The sequence below is a fragment of the Lepidochelys olivacea genome (assembly GCF_965140295.1).
Source record: "Lepidochelys olivacea isolate rLepOli2 genome assembly, chromosome: 10".
NCBI lineage: Eukaryota > Metazoa > Chordata > Testudines > Cheloniidae > Lepidochelys > Lepidochelys olivacea.
The window spans coordinates 42,322,794-42,341,599 of NC_140420.1; the positions used below are offsets into that span (position 1 = coordinate 42,322,794).

Genomic DNA, 18,806 nt, shown 5'->3' on the forward strand with positions numbered 1-18,806 from the left:
CATCACGATCGCTGGCAGAGGCACCTTCGCCAGCGCATAGCAGTGGCAGATGCTCACCTCGGGGTGGAGTGACTGCTCGTGGCGAGATGAGAAGGCTCTGCTGAGGCGATCCGATAATACATTCTTGGTCCTGGGAAGGTGTGCTGCCACAAAATGAATGGCATGCTGCACACAGAAGTCCCAGAGCCAGAGGGCTTCCTGGCAAAGTGCTGATGACCTTGCACTACCTTGCTTTCTGACATAAGCAACACGGTGGTGTTGTCTGTCGTGGTGTTGTCTATCAGAACTTGAACGACCTTGCCTTTTAAGTGGGACCGAAAAGCGTGACAGGCCAAGCGAACCACTCTGAGCTCCCTGACATTCATGTGGAGGGAGCAGTCGACCTGGTGTACTGTTTCCTGTTCTGATGAATCGTGAACAAGTCCACCTGGGGAGAGCCCCAGTTTCTCAGCCTCCTTGTTTTTTTGGGTGAAACTAGATTGCCCTTACTTGTCTCTTTCATTGGCTGCAGAAACAACCAACAACCCCAGGGGCGGGTGAGTGTACAAGTATTTGAACCCCTTGGCTGGGATGAAATACTTCTTCTCAGCCCTCTGGGAAGTGGGTGGCATTGAGTTCGGGGTATGCCAGAGGGCTTTTGAAATCTTTAGGACCCCTTCGTGTACTGGGAGAGTGACATGTGCAGCGGTGGATGCGGAGAGCACATTAAACAAAGCGTCTGATTGCTCCGCCATCTCTTCCACCATTAGGCCTAAGCTAGTGGCCACCCTTCAGAGCAGGGCTTGGTGTCCTTAAAGTCATCTGGTGGGCTAGTACCCACAGCCTGATCTGGAGAGAATGAGGATGACTCTTCCACTGCGGGCAAGCCCAGGGCATCAGCTCCTGTGGGGAAAGAGGGTCTTGGGGTGGGCACCTGCCCTTCCACCCCAGCATCCACTTGCACTTCACCCACTGAGTCTGGTGCTGTCGGTGCTGTCTGATACTTGTCCGACGCAGCGACTGAACGGTGGGTTCCAAAGAGGATGGATCTAGACTGTTCTCAGTGGTACCAGATGACAGAACAAGGAGTAATGGTCTCAAGTTGCAGTGGGGGAGGTTTAGGTTGGATGTTAGGAAAAACTTTTTCACTAGGAGGGTGGTGAAGCATTGGAATGGGTTACCTAGGGAGGTGGTGGAATCTCCTTCCTTCGAGGTTTTCAAGGTCAGACTTGACAAAGCCCTGGTATGATTTAGTTGGGGATTGGTCCTGCTTTGAGCAGAGGGTTGGACTAGATGACCTCCTGAGGTCCCTTCCAACCCTGATATTCTATTATTCTATGACTGACCATTGGTGCGACGGGGGCATTGGCATAACTGGCATACCCCAGGCATTCCAGTAAGGCCATTGCGCTGGCCTCTGGCCCTGCTGCCAGGACAGTCTAGGTCATGCCTGTTGGGAATGTGGACAGACGGCAGCCACGCTTGCAGAAGCCAGAGATGGAGCCAAGCATGGCTGGCCAAGTATGTACACGTGGCCATGTGGTCCAACAACTGCAAACAGGTGTGAGCCATGGTGAGCTAGTAGTTCTTTACATGGGAGATCAGGTCCAACATGGCCTGAAAAAGATCAGGTGCAACATGGCTTCCAGAAGGAAGGCTCTAGCTCACGTGGAGTCGAGAACCGCCCCAATGAACTCTATTCACTGGACGGGCGTTAAGGTGGATTTTTTCTCATTTATTAACAGGCCCCTGTTGTGGCAGGTGGAATGCACCAGATCGAGGCTCCTTTGCACTTGCTCCTGACACCTGCCCTTGACGAGCCAGTCATTGAGATACTGGAAGACCTGGACACCTCAACATCTCAGGTAAGCAGCCACGGGCGCCATATATTTTATGAACACCCTCAGGGCTGATGAGAGGCCCAAGGGCAGTGCTGTGAAATGAAAATGGCGTCCACCCACTATGAAACAGAGGAAACGTCTGTGACCTTGGAATATGGAAATAAGCGTCCTTTAAGTGGAGGGCAGCATACCGGTCTCCTGGATCCCAGGTGGGAATGATGCCAGGGAGAAGGAGTTGCTCGTGAGAAGGGTCCCTGAAGGGAAAGAGGGGGGTGGTAGGGAGGGGCGGCTGAAAACTGCAGGGTATAAAACAGAGATTCTATGTCCAGCACCCAGCAGTCTGAGATGACCTGTGACCAGGTCGAATGATAGGGATGAAAATAGTTGAGGAAAGAACAAGGTGGATCCAGGGAATTGATTGAGGCATCGCTCTCAAGCGCACCTTCAAAATGAGTGCTTTTGGCCCTCGGGATGCTGCACTGGGGCAGGCAGCGCAGGTGAGTGGGAGGAGGAAGGGCAGAAGCGACTAAAGCTCATGTGTCTATCCCTTCTCCTTGCAGATGCCTTACGAGGCTGCCAAGGCCTTGGCAGAGGGGTCAGCCAGAACTGCTTCCATGCAGACTGCAGCATATGCATGGTCAGTGAGTGAAGGGTGGCCCAAGTGTCCTTTAATCCATGCAGCCTCACATCAGTCTGCACTGAAAAGAAACCGTTCCCATCGAATGGGAGGTTCCAGATAGAGGCCTGCATCTTTTGGGACAGGACGGCAGTCTGAAGCCAAGAGCTGCACCTCATAACCACCGTGGCTGCGACCACCCTACCTTTCTTGTCCGCCACGTCCCACACTATTTGGAGGGAGTGCTTAGCCACCGTGGTGCCCTCCTCCACCAGGTCACCAAATTCCTGGGCCACACCCTGTGGGAAGGACTCCTTGAACTCATGGAGGGAGTCCCCTAAGTTAAACTTGTATTGCCCAAGAGGTCCTGATGGTTCACTACCCGGAACTGCAGGCTGGCTGTTGAATACATTTTTCTCCCAAAGAGGTTCAGTCTTTTGGCCTCTTTATTTTTGGGAGTTGAACTAGTGTGCCCCTGCTTGTCCTTTTCCTTAGCCGCAGAGACAACCAGTGAGCCCAGAGGTGGGTAGGTATAAAGGTACTGAAAACCCTTTGGCCGGGATGAAGTACTTCTTTTCAGCCCTTTTGGAGGTGGGAGGGATGGACGAAAAGGTCTACCAGAGGGCCTTGGCAATTTTCAGGAACCCGTCATGCACTAGTAGTGCAATACATGCCAGGGTAGAGGCTGAGAGGACAAAGAAGAAAGTGTCCCCCTGATCGGCCATCTTCTCCATCTCTAGGCCCAAGTTCTCGGCCACTTGTTGAAGCAGGGCCTGATGTTCCTTAAAATTGTTTGACAGGCTGGCCCTCAAGGGTCCTGCAACCGCCTCGTCTGGGGATAAGGATGACGATGAGGCATCATCCCCAGTGGGGGATGGAGGTTTTGTGGTGGGCACTGTCTCCTCTACCCGGACCTCTGAGTGGGTCTCATGCCTGAGCCCGGTGCCGCCAGCTGTTGCTCCAAGGTGGCAACAGATGTGTGGTGCGAAGGGGGCATCGTCATCACTGGCATGCCCCATGCGCTCAAATAAGGCCACTGTGCTGGCCACTGGCTATGTTGCCAAGGCGGTGACGTAGACATAGATGCAGACTCAAGTGCCCAATCGCACTGGTGGAGTTTTGGCAAGGGGCTGAACTGCTCTTCCGTGCTGGAGGAATCATCCTCTGGTGACCATGGCGGGGCTGTCGACACCTGTGCCTGCTGTAGTTTGAACCCACTGCCTCTTGTCCTGCTCTCCACGGAAAAACAGAATAACTTTTCTTCATCTTTTTTGTTGCAGCCTTTCACATATCTGAAGACCATTACCATATCCCCCCTTAATCTCCTCTTTTCCAAATTAAACATATCCGGTTCCGTCAACCTTTGCTCATATGACTTGCATTCCATCCCTTTGACCATCTTTGTCACTCACCTCTAGATCCTTTCCAGTTTCTCTACATCCTTTCTATACATTGGTGACCAAAACTGGATACCCCACTCCAACTGAGGCTTAACAAGCACTGAGCAGAGCAGTACTATCACCCGTGACTTGCATGCTATGCCTCTGTTAATGCAAACTAAAATTACATTTGCTTTTTTCGCAAGAGCATTGCATTGCTGACTCATGTTGAGGTTGTGATCCACCACAACTCCCAGATCCTTCTCAGCAGTGCTGCTGCTACGCCAGTTTTCCTTGAGGAGGTGTTGCGCTGTACCGTCAAGAATGAATACACTTGCTCTGAGGTCCAATGGGAAGTGAGCAAAAGACTTACTGAGAGTCTCTGGGTGAGGATAACAAGGGAAAAGAACAGTAACGATGTTATGGTGGGGGGGGGGTCTATTATAGACCCCCAAATCAGGAAGAGGAAGTAGATGAGTCATCCTACAAGCAGGTAACAAGATTAGCTAACACACATGAGCTGGGGGATTTTAACTTTCCCTGATATCTGTTGGAAGACTATTAGAGCAAAACATAATAATGCAAATCCTGCAAATTATTAGCATGTGTAAGGAACAACTTTCCAATTCAGAAATTTGAGGAAACAACCAAGGGGTCACCTATTTTGGATCTGGTTTTGACCAACGGTGATGAATTAGTTGCAAACGTGAAGGTGGCTGGGAACTTGGGAGGATGTGATCATGATCTGATAGAATTCAAGATCCTATGGAAAGGAGGACATGAGAACAGCAGAACAAGGACACTGGATTTCAGAAAGGCAGACTTCAACTGACTCAGAAAAATTGTAAGCAAGGTGCCATGAAAAGATCAATTAGGAAGAAAAGAAGTCAAAAGGGGCTGATAGTTCTTTAAAGATGTAATACTATAGGCTCAATATCAAGCTATTCTGACACAGAGGAAAGATAAGAAGAACCATGGGAGGCCAATGTGGCTGCACAAGGAGCTTTTTTAAGCTATCTAAAAACCAAAAGGGATACATACAGGAAATAGACGGAAGATCATGTCACCGAAGAATACATGGGAATATTAAGACCATGAAGGGACAAAATCAGGAAAGCCAAGGCAAAGAATGAGCTACAGCTGGCAAGAAATGTTAGAGACAGCAGGAAGAGGTTCTTCAAATATGTCAGACAAAAAAGGAAGATCAAGCACACTGTTGGTTCACTGCTCAATGGAGAAGGTGAGCTGAGAACAGAAGATGACAGGAAGGCAGAGCTGCTAAAGCCTACTTTGCCCCAGTTTTCTCACAAAAATATAATGTGACCAGATGGCTAGCGAAGTTACCATTGACAATAAAGGGAAGGGATATAGATTGGGACAAGAAAAGAACATGTCAGAGATCCACCGACAAATTTGCCTATTTAGAAACTGGGGGATTAATTCCCTGAAAGAAAACTATCGCCTTCCTCTCATGGATAAAAGTGACCCAGCCAAAATTTTAATTAGATCTGCTTACAAAAGTGGAGAGAACTAAATCTGGTTCACTCTGACTGTTTGAATTATTTGGTTATGAATCATTTCATTGAATTAGCACCAACAGCTAAGTCCATCCCATGTCTATCCCTAAAAGGACTTCTCTTATTCTAAGGGAGATTTTCAGCAGACAACTAAATATTTCAAACAAACAATTAAAAATGTATATTAATGCTTCTCAGTTCCTTTGATTCCAATCCATTTGTCTTCTTTACGTCTATGTTACTAGAACATTATGATTGCATGGTTAAATACTCAAAAATCAGTAAAAAAAAAAAAAAAAATCAAGGACTAACATTATTACACAACTCTGCCTGCTTGTGCATACACATTACGATACAGTTACACCATCACAGACTATTTTTCAAATACTTTATTTTTTCCACAACCTTAGACGCACATTGTGACTCTAAGAGCATTCCAATGCCAGAGGGCAGGGGGTTCCTTGTATCTAGCAATGTCTCAGTGTGCCCCAAATCATTCTTGTCATAATCTGTATTTAAAAGGTGTCATGTAAGGTATGATATGCAAACTGGTAATGCACTAATCATTAATAGTATTGAGTTGTGTATGCATGGGTGATGTATGAAAAATTATAAATATGTGATGGAAATGCATTCTAGAAATGTGTTGGCAGGTAGGGCTTAAGTTACCCACTCTGTACAAAGGAATGTGTCTCTAATGTAAATTAAGCAGAGAGACAATGGAAGTACATTTAAATAAAAGGTTAACAAAGCCATCGAACTAGCAAGTTGGGAGATAGCCATATAACTATCGTGACAGGGGAAGAAGACTGCAAAAATTAACATGCCGTCAGCAAGCTGAGCCCCCAGAAGGGTTTCCTGACTGAAAACACAGATAAACTTTGAGGATATAAGCAAAGAGCCATTCTGACTTCTTTCACCTGAATAGACAAAGGAACTAGGTGCTTTGAGCTCTGTGGTGGATCTTGGCTAAGAACTGGCCAGCCATGCTGGAAGAACTGTGGTGAGAAAACTACTCTGAACAAAAGGTTCTAGTTTCTTAAGTTAGGGTTTACTCTTCAAAGCGTTTTTTTTTTTTTGTTTAACCATTTCTTTCCCAATTCCCTCTACTTGGTATTACTTAAATATCTGCTCTTTGTTAATAAACTTAATTTTGGCTTATTACACAATCATCTCAGTGCAGTGTTTCAAACTGAAGAGTAAAATCCTCAGCCAAACTACCAGGCTAGTGCTATGTAGTCTCTTTAAATGGACCAGTGAAATTGATAAAGGTTTGTGAGTGCTGCAGTGAGATAGACTGAGCACTGAAGAGGAGATGGTCTGTGGAAGACTTGAGGGGCTGTTGTCATCACCCTGCAAGGAGTAACCAGGATGGTGGAAGCGAGGGTGAGGCCATAGTCCTGTAAGGAGGCTGCTGGTGTCAGGACGCTGAGCCACAGCTGCACAGCTCAGAAGCACCCAGGACTACAGGGCAAGCAATGACACAACCCCTTACTGGTCTGAGTGACTACTCAAAGCGTCACACATATATGGGTATCTTGTACTACTGTATACTACTCTGTATATGAAAGAATCCATGAAAGTAAGTAATATGAAAAGTAAACTACACTTCCACAGTATACCAGATTAAGTATACAATACCTTAAAAGTGAACATGTACATGTATATACAGGCCAGTATTGTATATAATTCATTTGCAGCATCTTATTATGGAAGCAATGGTTGGTTGGTTCTATAGTTAAGGCTGAATTGAATTTTGCGCCTGAAGTAGGGATTCACCCACTTTATTTCATATGGTGAATACTGTTTATCCCTCCCCAAAATTACAGCACTTACTCCAATTTACAAATTAATTTATGAGTTAAAAATAATTTGAAATGGCTCCTTTAAGAAGTTTAGTTCCCTGGGTCAGATTATTTTTGTCCTGAATGGTGTTACAGAACAACAGATTCTTCAAACTTTCCATATTTTGTGCATGTATATAAAGAATTAGTAATTATTTTCCCCATTATTCTTTATAACAAAACAACCTTAACTGCTCTAACATGAGGGGGAAAATGAAACTTCTTTTTAATCTGGGACTACAAAAATTATAAACTAATCATAACTGTATGGTTAATTCACTGCAATGCTATAGGATGAAGTGAAGATTTGGGTGCCTTAACTATCTATTTTCATACCTCAGCTGTAAGGATAAGGCCTTTGTCTGTAGACATATGGCAAGGCCTAAAGCCCAAGACCTTCGTCTGCAGCCAAATTAAAAAAGCAGCAGCCATTAGCTGAGAAGCAGGAAGTCACATCCTCACATTCCATCTAAATTACATTAAAACAACGTAATATAAGGCTGTTAAGAAGGATACCCTGTCCTAAAGGCACCCACTACCACCAGATAAAGGAACAGATCTTTAAGATGGTTAAAGAAAACTTAGTTTGATAGCATTCTGTCTGTCAAGAAATCACTTATCAATAGTTGTGAGATCCTAATTTCTTTATTGTTTTGTCATTATGGTTCCCACTTCTCTATTGTTTGTATGTACAATCTCTGTCTGGTTCTTTTATTGTTTCTGTCCGTTATACAGTTAATTTTGCTAAGTGCAAATCAATGAAGGTGGTGGGGTAGGATTGGTTAGAAAATTTTGTTACAATATATTAGCATTGGTTAGTTAAATTTTAGTATAATGATTGGTTAAGGTATAGCTAAGCAGGTCTCAATTTTCACTATATAAACTGGGATCCAAAAGGAAGTTCTTTGGGAACCAGCTCCGGGATACAGCCCCAAGAACAGAGCTGCCAGATCTCAACACTCTGCCAATGACACCATGCAGAAACTGAAGTCCCCCAGATGGACCTGATCCTGATTGGCCATCAAGAAAAGTTCATCTGTTTTATTGGGAGTGGTGAGCATTGTATGTGTAGTGTGTGCATTCTAGTTTTTGCTGATTGTTAATAAATAGAGGTTACACAGGATATTACTGTGTAAGGCTCTTTCACCAGTAAAAGACCCCATAAACCCACAAAAGATTAAGCCCTGACTCCACAGGGAAAGGGTGTTTGCCTGAAGCAGCAGAAGAGCCTGGACCCCTAGGAACTAGGAAAGGGTGGGTGCCTAAATTAAGAGGATTATGTCTTGAGCCCTAGGAACCGAGTAAAGGTGGGTGCCCTAGAGCAGTGGTTCTCATCTGGGGGTCCACGGCCCCCAGGGGATCTGTGAGCCTTTTCAAGGGGGCCACGGGGCCCCGTAGCTGAAGGCCCAATCCCCGGTGCACCCTCCCACACAGGGCTAAAGCCAAGAGAGGCATGGGGCAAAAGCCCTGGTCTCTGGTGCCTCCCCCCTGCCCAACCCTGCGGGGCTGAAACCGGGGGGAGGCGCGGGACTGAAGCTTCAATCCCAGGCACCCCCACGGGGCTGAATCCTGGAGCCCCTAGCCCTTGTGCTCCCTGTGGGGCTGAAGCCCTGAGCGCATGGACAGAGTTGGGGACATGGAGGGCATTGCCCCCCCCAAACTACAGCTCAAGATCAAGGCAGTCCCGGGGGCAGTTCCACACCTCCCCCGAGTCCCCCCGCATCTTCTCTCCCTGCCCCCTGGCCAGGTCAGAGACGGGAAGCCAAAGCCGGGCACTGAGGGACAGCTGCTGTTCTGGCTGGTGCCATGGAGCAGGCAGCCACAGCATTCCTTCCTTTACTGCTGGTGCCCCAGGTTGAAGCTGCTCCTCAGCTTCCCCTCTTTGCTCCTGCAGAGACAGCCAGTAAGAGCCCTGAGGTGAGGAGACCCAGTTCCGTGGCTGGCAGACCCCTCCGGGAACAGGGACCCCAGGGGAGCCCTCCCAGCACACAGTCCCTAATACCACTCTCCCTATACACTGAGCTACGTCCTCCCTGCACCCTGAGCTACCCCCCTGCCTGCACACAACCCCTAGTACCCCTCTCCCTGCACCCTGAGCTGCCCCCCTAACCTCCACTGTCCTAGCCCACCTCTCACATGAGTTAGGGGAGGTACGTCAGGGGATGCTACAAAACAGACTGGCAGTGGATTATTTGCTTCTATGCCATGGTCACGTATGCCGGGAGTTTGCAGGCATGTGTTGCTTTAACATAACAGATGAAGGACCCTCCATAGAGGCTGATTTACAACACCTGCAGCAACTGGCAAGAAACACTCATCAGCAAACTGGGGAGGATTGGCTAGGCTCTTTATTTTCTGGCTCGGGCCTTTCCCCATGGCTAAGTGGGTTGTTCAGTCTGTGCTTTAAACTTCTTTTTCCTGTATTAATAGCATTATTCCTGCTGTGCTGTATGTGGTCCTGTGTAAAGGCACTTGTTTTGCGCAGCCTTGGGGATCTTAATTTTACGCATAGCCCGTTAGTGAGCAGATAAAGGTGAGAAAACTCAGGTATGGGAATGAGTATTCTCAAAGGAGGGAATTGTTGGGGTCCCAGGGCATGGCCACTAGGTAAGTCGAGGGGATGGAAGGCCATGAGTGTCGAGGAAGTCTCTTTGCTCAACCCCCACTTCACAGAATTCAGTCCTGGTTGGCCTGAGAAAGCCCTTGCACTCCCAGAATAATGCTGCAGCTGCAGATAGAGCTGTTTTGTGTAGGTTTTGCTGGCGCCAAGTTAGGATAACGGCAGGAATCAGCTACAAGGCCATAACCGCTTATTTGCCTCATTAATCGCAAGGGTAAGCAGGCTGTGCTGTTGTTTTGAATTGCTAAAATGCTCGTTAAAGGTTGCCGGAAAAAGTATTGTTGTAACCCATATAAGGCAAAGCAGTTTTACTTGGCTGATGTGTAATGCAATAGAGATAAGGAGTATAAAGGTATGTGACTCTGCCTGCTAAGTGTGCAGGATTTGAGATTCTTTTCTCCCTGTACCTTCTTTGGAGCTCCAAATAAACTTTTCTGCTTCTCCACCCCATTGTGCTTATTGGGTGATGCACACCGGGCAATGAACCCCTGCTGTTGCTTGCCTCTGGCACTGGGTGCCGGCAACGGCACAGAGCTCCAGCTACCCCCTCCCTGTTAGTTGAGCTACCCCCTGCATACACACAGTGACCTCCTTCCTGCACCCTAAACTGTTTTTAAAATTTTTGAGCTAAGCCCCCCACCTTTGAGTTATAATTTTTGGTTGCGTGGCCCCTCTCAACCCAGGCAGGCTGGGTGGCCTGCCGAGGTGAGTTGGGGGTGGAGGTGGCGAGCCCTCCCTAGGACTCTGCCATGCAGAGATGGTTTGAGCCCTGCTGGCCCCTGTCCCCCACACAAATAGAAATCAAACTACAGCTATGCCCAAAGCCCCTGCCCCAAGGCCCCCCCACCAGGCCCTGGAGTTTTTATAGAATGTCGAGGGGGGCCTCAGAGAGAAAAAGGTTGAGAACCCCTGCCCTAGAGAAAGGTAAGAGGGTAAGAGAATTTGGTGCAGGTAACATAGCATTTTGACTCTCTTGAGTTTATCCTTAAGTCTGAATTTCCTGTGTTTATAACACAGATTTTTGGGACAATTCCAACATCCCAACAATTACAAGGTTAAGTTACTCAACCTCAACGCCAGGTTAACACTTTTTAAGCTGTTTGCAGTGTTACTATAGCCGTGTTAGTCCCAGGATATGAGGGGGACAAGGTGAATGAAGTAATATATTTTATTGGATCAGCTTCTGTTGGTGAAAGAGGCAAGCTTTCGAGCTCCACAGAGCTCCTTTTTCAGTTCAGTTTTTATCTGGACATGTTAATTGAAGAAGTTTATATTGTGACAAAATAGAATATTAATTAAAATATATTAAGAAATTTTAATATATAATTTTAATTTTTAAGGATCTATATATTACAATATTAAATTTATATTTCCAAATATAAATAATCCATACTATCTTAATATCATAATATGAGGCAGACTTGAAAATTCAGTCTAAAGCCATACTAGTAAGATCAGCAAGTGCAACCAGAGCATGAATAGCAACTTATTATGGGAAAAGGCCAGGATCTAGGTCAATGAAAGTCAGTAAGGGGTAGAAATGTTCAAGGCTTACCTTCAGGCTGAGTCGCCACCTTTAGTGGTATGGAGCTCTCTCCAGGGCCATGTCTGTTTTGAGCCACAACTCTGAAAACATACACGGTCTCTGGCATCAGGTTTTGGATTGTCACTTGCATCTCTCCAGGACGACTTGTATTTTCAACACGTTCCCTTTAGGAAAGAAAAGATTTGGGCAGGAAAACAAAAGTGAAGATTTATCACTGATTAGTAAAATGATAGTACAAATCTAACAGACATTCTGTTTGTACATATCTAATAAGTAATTGATATGATTAATTATATTGTACTGATTACACATTAATGTTAATATGCCAAAAGCACTGAAGACAAACAGCTTCTAGTTCTGCAGCTTCATTTTGAACAAACATAGCAAAGAAAAAAGTTACACACCACCACAGTGAGGAGAGGGGGAAAGCACTGTTTTGCTAGATTGTCTTATTCTTCATAACTAGATAATAATTCAACTTTAAAATTTGTCATAGAAGTCCAAAGCCCTGGGAGAAAAATTAAGAACTATTTAAATTGCTTTGGTTATTAATTCAGAGGATTGTTTTTAAAGCATCAGTTTAAGATTCTTTTTTGAGCTCAAATTTGATTTAGTTCATTCTGGTATTTGGACATTTTTTGTAAAATGTCTAAGTCTATGTTTGCAATGTTGTCACTTTCACCAACAGAAGTTGGTCCAATGAAAGATATTACCTCACCCATCTTGTCTCTAAGAAACAGTACAGCACATAATATCAAGCAGTGATCTTAGATGACCCTTACAATACCTGCCCCTAAAAGTCTAGTTGTGACCACTAGTGTATGTTTAAGTTTAGGATGGAGACTCAATCCTTAACTTTTAAAATTTAACAGATTTTTTCAGTTCATGTCACAACCGCAAAGTAAAACTTCATCCATTTTGATCAGCCCAGCAGCTCGAAAGTTCATGTGATGAAAAGTACTTTTTCAAACTAGACTGAAACGTAGTTTTTAATGGGTTTCAGAGTAACAGCCGTGTTAGTCTGTATTTGCAAAAAGAAAAGGAGTACTTGTGGCACCTTAGAGACTAACCAATTTATTTGAGCATGAGCTTTCGTGAGCTACAGCTCACTTCATCGGATGCATACCGTGGAAACTGCAGAAGACATTATATACACACACAGACCATGAAACAATACCTCCTCCCACCCCACTGTCCATCTATTACCAGCAGGACAGTGGGGTGGGAGGAGGTATTGTTTCATGGTCTGTGTGTGTATATAATGTCTTCTGCAGTTTCCACGGTATGCATCCGATGAAGTGAGCTGTAGCTCACGAAAGCTCATGCTCAAATAAATTGGTTAGTCTCTAAGGTGCTACAAGTACTCCTTTAGTTTTTAATGACATTTGGCTTTTCTGAGTTTAGCTATAGCTATATTGCTGAAAAGTGACATTACTGGGGACATTACTGACAATGGGGAAAGCCCATAATCAGACTAAAACTAGTTTTCTATCTGCTCTAAAACAACAATTTTATTCAGTCCACATGGGGACCTGAAATGCATAAAGATGTTAGTGGCAGCCTTTAAATCTTATCCAAACTGGCTCAGAGGAGGTAGGTCTATATTATAGTTAATGTGAGGGATGTGTCGAAAGGATTCTTTAGGCACCATCCACACAAACTATAGTTTATGATCACACATTTGAAAATCACTTGCTCCTGATCTTTTAAAATTTCATTTATTTGGACTGCTGTGGATGTGATGTAGGTTAGATAGACTTCAAGAGAGTTTTTAATATTTTGCTGGAATTCCTTTTTAATTTTTTTTTGGTGACTGGCTAAAGATGCAATACAGTTTAAATCCAGTATGGGGTGTTGGGATTTGTTACAGACCAGCAGATGGAACTAAAGAATAGGAGGAGTTACTCCCTAAAACAACAACTATCAGCAACTAGTGGGAAAAAAACTCCAGTTAGAGGAGACTTCAGTTTGGGAGACGAATGTTGAAGGCCTCATGTAGCCAGCAGTAAAACATCTTTAGACTTTCTAAAAATTATATATGATAATTTTCTAACAAAAAAAATGTTGCACCAAACATGAAATAACTATTTTGGACATCTTTATGACTGATAAAGATGAATTAATCACTGGGTTGGAAGCTGGTAATTGCCTGGGAAGCAATGATCATGACCTGATGACATTCAATATGGGCAAACAGAGGATACCCTCAATCAGTAATATATATACTTGATGCTTCAAGTTTCTCAAAGTTGAGGAAATGAGCAAAAATGATTGGGAGGAAAAATTTAGACAGAAAAAGGAGTGTGCAAATTGGGAGTTTTTAAAGAAGATTTTGACCTTCTGGGGTCCCTTCCAACCCTGATATTCTATGATTCTATGAAAAAGCCTCAATTCCATAGTCAAGAAAGAGAACAAATTTGGTTAAAAGCCCATCCTCGTTTAGTGGAGAAGTGAAGGAAATGGGCACGGGTCACTCGCTGGAGGATTCTCTGCTCCTTGAAGTCTTTAAACCATGATTTGAGGACTTCAATAGCTCAGACATAGGTGAGACGTTTATCACAGGAGTGGGTGGGTGAGATTCTGTGGCCTGCATTGTGCAGGAGGTCAGACTAGATGATGATAATTGTCCCTTCTGACCTTAATATCTATGAATCTATGAAACAATCAGAAGTAAAAAAAAAAAAGCAATATATAAGAAATGGAAAATGGGAGAAGTAGAGATAGAAGTTGATATCAATTAAAAGTTATGAAGTGCAGAAAATTGATAAGGAAAGCTACAGACACCATGAAAAATCCATGGCTGGCAGGGCTACGGACAACAAAGAGGTTTTTTATTTTATTTTATTTTTTAAAGTATATTAGGAACAAAAGAAATTATATCAATGATACAGGACTATTACTAGACGGAGACTGCGATGAGGAGTGCTCCCCACACTGACCCTGCAAGAGCTGAATTAGACCAGGTGGGCCCAATCAGCTGGAGGCAGCTAATTAGAGAGAAGCTGGAATGCGTTACCTAGGGAGGTGGTAGAATCTCCTTCCTTAGAGGTTTTTAAGGTCAGGCTTGACAAAGCCCTGGCTGGGATGATTTAACTGGGAATTGGTCCTGCTTTGAGCAGGGGGTTGGACTAGATGACCTTCTGGGGTCCCTTCCAACCCTGATATTCTATGATTCTAAGCTCACCTGTGAGGGACAGGCGGGGCTTCCACAAAAGACAGGAAACTGGAGGCAGAGGGGACTGTAGGGAAGGAGTCTGTAGTCACTCCCTGAAAAAAAGGGGTGGGACTGAAGAGATGAGTTGTCTAAAGTTACTCCCTGGGAGGAGTGAGTGAAAAGACTTGCAAACCCAAAGGAGTGGGAAAAGCCAGGAGGTATGGAAGCAGCTCAGTGAAAGGCAGCAAGGTGTAGGAATGGATCTTGGCTGCTGTGTAGAGGGTCCCTGAACTGGAACCCTAAGTAGAGTGGGCCTGGGCTCCCCTGCCAGCCACTGCAGGAGTGGCACTGCGAGGTAGTGAAGACAACGACTGCCTGAGATTACTGGAAAGCAGGAACTTCGATACACTCCTCCTCACCTCCCCGCAAGAAAGGGAAACCACAATCGTGACCTGGCCGGAGGGCTGAGTCACAAAGAGGACTGCTGTGTCTCCTGAGAGCAACAGAGGGGCTTCAGAGGAGAACTGACGGGGTGTAACTGCTGGGAGGGGCATCAGCCTGATTTAGCTAATCCCCAGAACCACCATCTAGCAGTGAGTACAGCAACTCCATTACAGAGATAGTGAAATTGTTAATAATGTTGCAAAAAGGCAGAAATGTTCAATAAATATTTCTCTTTTATATTTGGAAAGAAGTAGGATGATGAAATACTTTCCAGTCCAGTAGTGAGTGAGGAAGTTAGACATCAGCCAGCCCAGATAACTTTCACCCAAGAGCTGTAAAAGAGTTGAACACAGAATGCAGGTCACACGTACAGAAGGGAGGACTCTATTCTGGAAAGTAGTGATTCCAAAGGATTTAGCAGGCAGAGTAGACAAACAAGTGAACATGAGCTGCCAGTGTGGTACTATGGCAAAAAGGACTAATGTAATCCTTAGATGTACAAACAGGGGAGTAGGAGTAGGGAGATGACTCTCTCTCTCTCTATACAGCATTGGTGAGCAGGTCTGGTATCCACATTTTTAAAAGAATGCTGAAAAATTGTAGAGGGAGCAGAAAAAAGCCACAAAACTGATTACAGGGAGGAGAAAATGCCTTAGAGTGTGAGATTTAGCTCAATCTTCTTATTTTATCAAAAACAAGATTAAGAGGTGACTTGATTTAAGTACCTTCATGGGGTTCTAATGGGTTCTACAGAGCTCTTTAATATAGTGGAGAAAGGCTGAACAAGAACCAATGGCTGGAAATTGAAGCCAGAAAAATTCAAATTAGAAATTAGGCACATTTTTAAACAGCGAGGTTGATTAACCACTGGAACAAATTACCAAGGGGAATGGTAAATCTCCATCTCGTTATCCTCAAATCAAGACTGGATGCCTTTCTGGAAGATATGCTTTAGCTAAGCACAAGTTATGCTTTAGTCACACATTGTTATTGAGCTCAATACATGGGTAAGTGGGTGAAATGTAACGGCCTGTTGATACACAGGAGGTAAGACTAGCTGAACATAAACTCTACGAAGTGTCACCTGTGTTATCAAAGGAGAACTAAACTTATGTTTATTACCGTTAAAGCAACAAATAATAGACAATGAAGTAATTTTTAAAAGAGATGTTTTGTAGGAGACCAGGCTAAGGTGCCACATTACCCTGTCCAGAAGATCTAAGTGATATAAAAGGGCAAGTAATCTCAGCCACCTCTGACAAGATATTGAATTCAACCACAATGCTGACCTTTAGTGAGTTATATTTTAGGTGGGAGAACAGATTATGCATGTCTGAATATTATGGCAACCAGAGGGGCTAGTGCCCCCAAACTCAGCAAACATCAAATAGAGCTACAAAACAGCAGAAAATGCCTCTACAGATACATTCAGTGTGGGAGTATGGTATTGAGGACTGTCTTATCCAGCTCAAAATTGAAAGGAATCATTAAAACCTACAAATCACCAGTAGTTATTACCTTTATTTTCAAACCATAGAATCATAGAATATCAGGGTTGGAAGGGACCTCAGGAGGTCATCTAGTCCAACCCCCTGGTCAAAGCAGGACCAATCCCCAATTAAATCCATTTTTTTTTCCATGTGAATTTTTGGCCAGCTGGGTGTTTTAAAAATATCATTTAAATACTCTGTTTTGTTTGAAAAAGGCAAACTCTTCCACCTTCTTCAAATTAAAATAAGAGCAGTATTACAGAAGTAGACATCAGCAACTGCCCCAATGAGTTAATAAAAGGAAAATGTTAACCTGTTAATACCATCCTTTCTCTTAATGCACTCCTTTGATTAGTGCACTTTGTTTAACTCTGCAGCAGAGGGCAGACCATTCTCACACTAATGATTACCTGCTATTAACTTGTTTGTGCTGAAGAGGGAGAAACTAAAAGTTTCTCTCATACAATTTTCCCCTCTTTCTCCACACTGCCTTCAGCTCTGGTTTATATTATGGAAAAACAGTGCAATGAAACCAGTTTTAAAAAAAGTTTCAGCTAGTTTTCTGCCCGAGTGGAGACTGGTTTTCAAAACTATTTTTGCCTAGATCACTACCACAATATTATACTCTGTCCCCACTGAAGAAAACCTGTGCTCCCTAAAAACAGTTTTTAAAATCACTTTATAAAAAGTTCCCCAGCACTGTTGCTTTGGTAGTGTAGAAGGAGCCTTAAAAGAACACACGCAACTTAATTTTTAATTGACTATTTTTTTAAATTTCAGTTTGACAGAGTATCCTATTAATATACTTAAAATACTTTTCTGCTTTTTTGATGTTTATAGAGGTCTTTTCAGCAAGAGAGGAGCTGACTGACTATTCAGTGAAACCGACTGACCCCAAAGTGCTATCAAACTGGAAAAACAGAGAAATAGTTTTTCCCAACTAACTTTTTCAGTTACAGTAGGTACAAAATTTTCAGTTGGCAAAATGCAATTTTGCAAATTGATGGGGTCCCTTTATAGCCTACATTGTATATAATGATTGATATTTAAAATACACAAAACAAGTGTAATCCGACGATGTTCAACAGCTGTGACCATCTCATTGACATGCAAAATATATCACATTTTATCACCCAAATGTAAATGTACTCACCAGTTTTACCTAAAAACATAACACTCAAGTTATTTTGCAAAATTATGAAAATAAAATTCTTGTAATGGAAAGGGAACACTTATTTACCAGAAATTAGTTATGTGGATATGTCAAAGTATTATCATTTTCAGTAATAACAGTATACAACAGCATGTTAAAATATGTTGAAATAAGTCTAATTAAGTGGTACATAAATCTTTCATTTATACTCTCTTAGGGAGTCCTGAATACCTTTATGAGCTCCAATGTGTTTAGGTACGCATAATAGGTAACATAACAGATGTCTGATATGAATAACTATATTACCCAACAGAACATTAAGGCTGTCCCATCTCACTCCACCTAAATTTACAGACAAACAGCTTTGTAAGACGGAATTAAGGTTGCAAATAGTTATCAATTACTTCAGGGTAAGAAGCCCTCAAGCGAATATGGTCATTTTCTCAAAAAAAGTTACAAATGCTAGCCTGGAAATTCAAATTTAATGTTACACTTGAAAGAATCCAAAAATTCTGGGAGGAGTGGTAGATATGCTGGAGGGCGGTAGGGATAGGATACAGAGGGCCCTTGACAAATTAGAGGATTGGGCCAAAAGAAATCTGATGAGGTTCAACAAGGACAAGTGCAGAGTCCTGCACTTAGGACGGAAGAATCCCATGCACCGCTCCAGACTAGGGACCGAATGGCTCGGCAGCAGTTCTGCAGAAAAGAACTTAGGGGTTACAGTGGACGAGAAGCTGGATATGAGTCAACAGTGTGCCGTTGTTGCCAAGAAGGCCAATGGCATTTTGGGGTGTATAAGTAGGGGCATTGCCAGCAGATCGAGGGACGTGATCGTTTCCCTCTATTCGACATTGTCTGGAGTACTGTGTCCAGTTTTGGGCCCCACACTACAAGAAGGATGTGGAAAAATTGGAGAGAGCCCAGCGAAGGGCAACAAAAATGATTAGGGGTCTGGAACACATGACTATGAGAAGAGGCTTAGGGAACTGGGATTGTTTAGCCTACGGAAGAGAAGAATGAGGGGGGATCTGATAGCTGCTTTCAACTACCTGAAAGGGGGTTCCAAAGAGGATGGGTCTAGACTGTTCTCAGTGATAGCTGATGACAGAACCAGGAGTAATTATTTCAAGTTGCAGTGGGGGAGGTTTAGGTTGGATATTAGGAAAAACTTTTTCACCAGGAGGGTGGTGAAACACTGGAATGTGTTACCTAGGGAGGTG

General features: G+C 43.8%; 1 protein-coding gene across 10 annotated transcripts in view; it reads right to left on the reverse strand.

Moving 5' to 3' along the window:
- Positions 1-18,806, reverse strand: part of NEO1 (neogenin 1) — a 529,567-nt gene that overhangs the window by 78,713 nt on the left and 432,048 nt on the right. For all 10 annotated transcript variants that reach the window (XM_084641041.1, XM_084641034.1, XM_084641039.1 and 7 more), the window contains exon 9: positions 11,352-11,506. In XM_084641041.1, coding sequence (XP_084497167.1) covers positions 11,352-11,506 — 155 coding nt within the window. The remainder of the gene's footprint in view (positions 1-11,351; positions 11,507-18,806) is intronic.